This window comes from Corvus hawaiiensis, chromosome 3, assembly GCF_020740725.1.
Source record: "Corvus hawaiiensis isolate bCorHaw1 chromosome 3, bCorHaw1.pri.cur, whole genome shotgun sequence".
Classification (NCBI taxonomy): domain Eukaryota; kingdom Metazoa; phylum Chordata; class Aves; order Passeriformes; family Corvidae; genus Corvus; species Corvus hawaiiensis.
The window spans coordinates 98,970,098-98,975,893 of NC_063215.1; the positions used below are offsets into that span (position 1 = coordinate 98,970,098).

The 5,796-nt window shown below is 53.5% G+C and overlaps 1 protein-coding gene across 1 annotated transcript; it reads left to right on the forward strand.

Annotated features, from left to right (window-relative positions):
* Positions 1-2,119: 2,119 nt before the first annotated feature.
* Positions 2,120-4,524, forward strand: LOC125322727 (acrosin-like). The gene is made up of 5 exons (XM_048296760.1): positions 2,120-2,220; positions 2,502-2,735; positions 3,039-3,304; positions 3,562-3,707; positions 4,175-4,524. The coding sequence occupies exons 1-5, from the start codon at positions 2,150-2,152 to the stop codon at positions 4,358-4,360; spliced, it is 903 nt and encodes a 300-aa protein (XP_048152717.1). The 5' UTR covers positions 2,120-2,149; the 3' UTR covers positions 4,361-4,524.
* The last annotated feature ends 1,272 nt before the right edge of the window (positions 4,525-5,796 follow it).

A 5,796-nucleotide genomic window follows, 5' to 3' on the forward strand; every position in this document is an offset into this window, starting at 1 on the left:
TCAATGAGTCAGGAGAGCACCACAGCTTAGTGGACTGAGACTAGGAATAGTCCCAATGACTACACTCCCTCTGGTTATAGTTTATTCTATAAATCTTGCAGTGAAATAATAACAGGCATTCTGACAACCTATGCAAATTGCCTCCAAAAGGCAGACTACAACACTGTTGACTCTTCATTCAATTACCCTATAATATATGTTTAGTAGCTCTGGAAAAAAAATAGACTGATGAAATCTTTACAAACACATCTCTCTAAGAAAATTATTTTGAAACACTAAACTTTAATAGATGAAGAAATGCTCTTCTCCAGCTCTCACCTAAGAGGGTACCCATGTATTTTCATAAGATGGACAAGCTTCCATCTTAAGTTTGCTGCATTATGAGGTGCAAACTGTAATTAGTCTTCCTTTTAAGGAGCGTTCTTATCCATATTAAAAGGGCTTTTCACAGCTCTCTTCTGCCTTGTCTTCTGAATGTTAAATGCCAAATCCATTCACACAATAGTTAATCCTATGAGACTGTATTTCCTAAAACCCTGATCCTTCTCAGCCTTGTTCTCCAGCGGCCTCTCATTAGCATCTATCTGCCATGGAAGGTGATCCTCAGAAACAGACATTCTGTCATCGGGGAAGCAACAGTAAAACTCAGACCAGGGATGACTCTGGGAATGGTTTTCCATCAGCCATCAGTCAATCTCCAGTGTGATAAAGACTCATCTCTGTGAGACTGCTGATGGGCAACACAGGTAAGAGGGTGTGGAGGTTTCTGGAGTCCACACCCAGGTGCCTGTTCTTCACAAGAAGAATTTCTTCTTGTCAAGAAATAAGTGGATATGTTACTCCTTTCACCCAGTCTCCTCTGCTGTCATTTTTGGCTGTGATTACCTGAACATACATGAACTCTTGGAGAGTGAATTTCCTATAGTTGGAATTGAAATTGAACAATTTAGTTAAAATAATATTACCATTTCTAATTAAATTAATTTTAATTTTGTATTTCTTTTCGTTTCTTCCTCTTGCTTCTTAAATGTTCACTATCCAAGTGTGGCAAACTAAAGTTGTGTCTGGAATAAGAGGTTTCCATATACACAAACCATGGAGTTCTACCAAGATTATTTCAAGTTCACTCCTTCATATTTTTGTTCAAGGCAGCCAACATGATTATAGGTGATACTGACAAAATTGGTTTGGCTCGACCTCCACTTTCTCTGCAATGGGGTGAAGGCACCATTGCCTACTTTATGGCAGCCAGTCCCGGACAACAAGAATGGAGTCTGCCAGAGGGCATTTCTCTGGCTGATGTGGCCAGCATGGACTGTGCTGCACCTGGATTTCACTGAACTTTGTGCAGGAAGGGCGACACAGCTTGGGCACTTCACTGCTCGCCCTCTGTGACTGTGACTGAATTGGCTCCTGACGCAAGCACACATGTTTCCTGCAGGAGCCCTGTTCCAGTGTGATTCTGTTTTGGGAACAATCTCGTGGAAAAAAAGGCTGCAGACAGCAGGATAACAGTGCAATTTCACAGAGGCCATGATGCCATGTCGTTTTCCTGTGAGATACTAGCAAGTAGTGCTGGGAGACAACCACTGCATGCCCCAGGGCCTGCACACACTCATCCCAAAGGAAGAGGGGCCTAAAGAAAGCTGTAGAGGGCCTGCTTACAAAGGAAGGTACTGATAGGACAAGAGGCAATGACTTGACAGCAACAGAGGGTAGCTTGAGATGAGATATTAGGAAAGAATTCTTGACTGTGAGGGTACGAAGGACCTGTCACGGGTTACCCCAAACAGCTGTGGTTGACCCATCCCTCAAAGAGTTCAAGGAAACATTCTAAGCCAAGGTCCAGACAACTGGGTCTCATGCAAAATATCCCTCCCTGCCAGTGGTAGGGGATCAGAGCTGGATGATTTCCAAGGTGCCTTCCAGCCCAAACCATTCCATGGCTCCTCCATTCGATGTTGCCCCTCCCCCAGTGGCCCCCGGGCCACAGGCCGCAGTGCCCAGGACACGGAACCCACCCCTCTGTGACATCAGCCCCAGGGCCGAGGGCACCACGGGCAGCGCGGCTGCTGCGGGCACTGCGGCTGTGGCTGTGCTGCTGCCCGGATCTCTCAGTGCTTGCAGCTGACACGTGCCTCTGGCAGCCATGAATTGGCTCGGCCTCCTCGTCCTGCTGACCGCTGCCGGGCTGGCGCACGGCACATGGGACAACTGTGGGTAAGTGGCCCCAGGCCCTGGGAGGGAGCCAGGCCAACACTTGGGGCCTTCCCTGGAGGGGGCCCTGCCTGTCCCCCATGGCCGGGCCACGGCTTCCCACCCGCCATGGGCAAGCCTCAGCTCCTTGCCAGCAGCCAGGTGCTGGCACGGACAGACGCACACCCCATGGAATTCCCTGGGCTGCTGTGCGTGCAAGCCCTTGTGGGGAGGGCAGAGGGCTGAGCTTCAGCCTGAGCCACAGCAGGCCACGGAGCAGCATGGAAATGACTTTCTGCTTGCAGAGGGACCTGCGGACTCAGAGCTACCTACCAGCCCATGAATTATTACTACGGCAACGTGGCTTATGACTATGGCATGACCCGCATCGTGGGTGGCACAGGTGCCATGGACGCATCCTGGCCCTGGATCGTCAGCATCCAGCATCCCTGGGCACCAGACCTGGGCCATTGGTGTGGAGGGTCCCTTATCAGACCTCAGTGGGTCCTCACAGCAGCCCACTGCTTCAACAAGTATAAGTAAGGAGGAGCAGGGAATGGGGACATCCCCACAATACCAGCAGGTACCCTGTTGGCAGCACCACCTGCTACTCCCATCCCCTTTGCTCTCAGTCAGCCCAGCTGCCACACTGCTGAAGAGAAGCCTGGGCTGATGCCAAGGCTTCCTAGTAGCTTCCAGCCCAACGTTCCCCCACCCTAAGGTGTGGGAGGGCACTCACTCCTGTCAGAGCACTGCCATGCCACGCAGAGGTCTGGCAGCTGCTGGGCTGCTGTGGTGCATGGCTCTGCTCCCTCTCAGCCCTCTCTCCATCTGTCTTCCAGTAATGTCAGTACCCTGTACGTGGTGCTTGGGACCAGCCAGTTCACCCAGCCGGGCCCGGGGGTAGTAGTGCGCAATGTCAAGCAGCTGCTGATACACCGGTACTACAAACGGGCCGACTTGAGCTACGACATTGCCCTGCTGGAATTGGACCATCCTGTCCAGTGCAGCCCCTACATCCAGCTGGCCTGTGTGCCTGACGCCACGCTGAGAGTGTCAGAGCTGCAGAACTGCTGGATTGCTGGCTGGGGTGCCGTCACTGCAAGATGTGAGTTCCCAAGAGGGATTCCTGAGCCAGCTCAGCACACTGGGGACACAGCTTGGGCTTCCCCACAGCAGAGGCCAAAGTCAGGCTGTGGGACGTACGCCTCTGCAGAGATGGACCTGCTCTGGTCCCCAAAGGCAGGCAGCAGAGACACAGAGCCTCTGCAGAGGCAAAACAAGCCCTAGGGAAAGGGATCCCCCACACAGGGGATGTGAGCTGGCAGGGAGCTGCTGGGGGCTTATTCCTTGCTCTGCTCACAGCTCAAGATTCAAGTGATCGCCTCCAGGAGGCCAAGGTCCAGCTCATCGATACCAAGCTCTGCAACAGCAGTGGCTGGTACGCAGGCGACGTCCACCCCTACAACCTCTGTGCTGGTTACCCGCAGGGCACCATCGACGCCTGCCAGGTAGGAGCGTGCCACGAGCCCCTCAGCCCCCAGCAGCGCGGGCAGCCCGGGCAGCACCGCCCCAACACAGCCCAGGGCCTGCTCTGCCCGGCCACTCAGTCGCCCTCCCAGCCCCGGCTCCCCACCGCTGTGGGGGCTTCCTGCACACTCCCCAGCCACACCTGCTTGCCCAGGGCCCCCTTGTGCCAGAAAGCCCAACTAGTGTTCTTGGCAACCCAGAGATCCAGGTGCCAAATGTCCATCCTCTGCACATCCAGGAGCCCTGTGCAGAGAGGACAGAGAGCACTTCCCTTACAGGACACCAAGCCTCTTGCAGACAGGATTCTGGATGCTCCAGCCCCTGATGAGCAGAGCCTTGCTCTGCGTGGAATGCAGCTCTGGCACAGGCACTGTGGGAGACAAGCAGACAGCCCCAGTGCTGACAGGGACCACCCAACACCACCTTAATCCTGTCTGCTCCCCTGCAGGGTGACAGCGGTGGTCCTCTCATGTGCCAAGACAACAACGCTGACTACTGGTGGGTCATCGGAGTGACCAGCTGGGGAGAAGGCTGCGCCAGACCACAGCAGCCCGGAGTCTACATCTCCACTCAGCATTTCTATAACTGGATCCTGGTCCAGATGGGCTTAAAGGCAGCTAAAAGTGCTTCTTGAGCAGCAGGACTGGCAGCATCCAGAGCAGGCTGCAGTGCACTGCAACCATTTGCTGCTGGGGCAATGCCTGCTGATCCAAAGGCAGCCTCAGTGTCATAAACCTGCTCTGTCCTGTGCTTGCTCCTCTCCTGTGTGCATGCAAACACTGCAGTTGATTCAGTTGTAGAAATAAAGTTACCTTTGTTCACAGGGAACCATCTTTTCAGTGCAATTCCAACTCCTGGGCAAGGCAAGGACTGCCACGCTCAGCACCTGCAGAAGGAGCCATTGGGCACAAAGGGACAGAGTGGCTCCAAAGAGCCCCCAAGTGCCTGGGCAGAGAGGAGAGTGCTCTCAGCCACCATGGGCTGCAGGAACCTGGTACATCAAGCCTAGCAAGGGGATAGGAAAAGAGCAGACACCTTGGGGGTGGTGCTCAAAGGTACATGGGCTGGGCATTAGGGCCCAGGGTATGAGCCTGGGCTAAGGGAACACCACACCTGGGAAACTCCCAAGCATGACCAGGGAAACTGCTGGCTCCTGACAGGAGTGCCAGTGCCCTAGGCAGAGCCAGATTTCATGAGTACTAAAGGGTGATGGATGTGCCAGGTGGTCACACTTGAGAGATACTCAAAGGAAGGGCTGGGGTCATTGTGGGGAGAGGAACCTGGCAGGAACAGTAGGAGAGCACCCCAGGAATGCCATGGAAGGCCAAGGTGAGTGGGCCAACAGCAGCTGCAACACCAAGTCTGTTCACAGGAGGGGCCAGCCTGGCAGCCAGGGGGAAAAGGTCCCTCAGCTTGGCTCCATATTTGGGAGGAGACAAGGGCAGAGAAAGAGAGGAGTTGAGGAAGATGAGGGGGCTGTATGAGCCTGGTAAATGGAGAGAAGGGGCAATCAGAGAGCCAGCTGCACAGACTCAAACTGCAGCTTGGTGTGCTTGTCTGCCTGAGTGCTGCACATAATCACCACAGGATGGGCAAGAACCTTCTTACCTCGACTCGCTAATCAAGAAATCATCTACAAACTGTACAAATTCACCCCCTAATTTTATACCCTTTTCAATCAAACCTCGATATTTGGGGTGGTGGGGGAGGGAAAGAAAAAATAGTAAAGGAATGCCATGGGGAAGACTTGTTGGAGGCAATGGCTGTCTTTTCCAAGTGAAGTGAGGCAAACATTGACTCCCTTCATCTAATGGAATGCTTCAAAGTGCCTCGGGCTAGGTGTCACTCCATCTGCTTCTGGATACTCTTCTTGGCTTCCAGGCCAGTGGAGTGCTGTCTCATGGTGGGTGGCACTCTTCCCTTTGTGTTTATCAGTATGGGCTGGGCTGAGAACAACCGCCCCGCATCTCTACTGGTCCCTGGCACCCTGGCAGAAGCTTCTTCAAATATTTCCTGAAGTCAGGGGCTGCCTGCTCACTAAAGATGCTGACCACAAGAGTGTCACTCAGG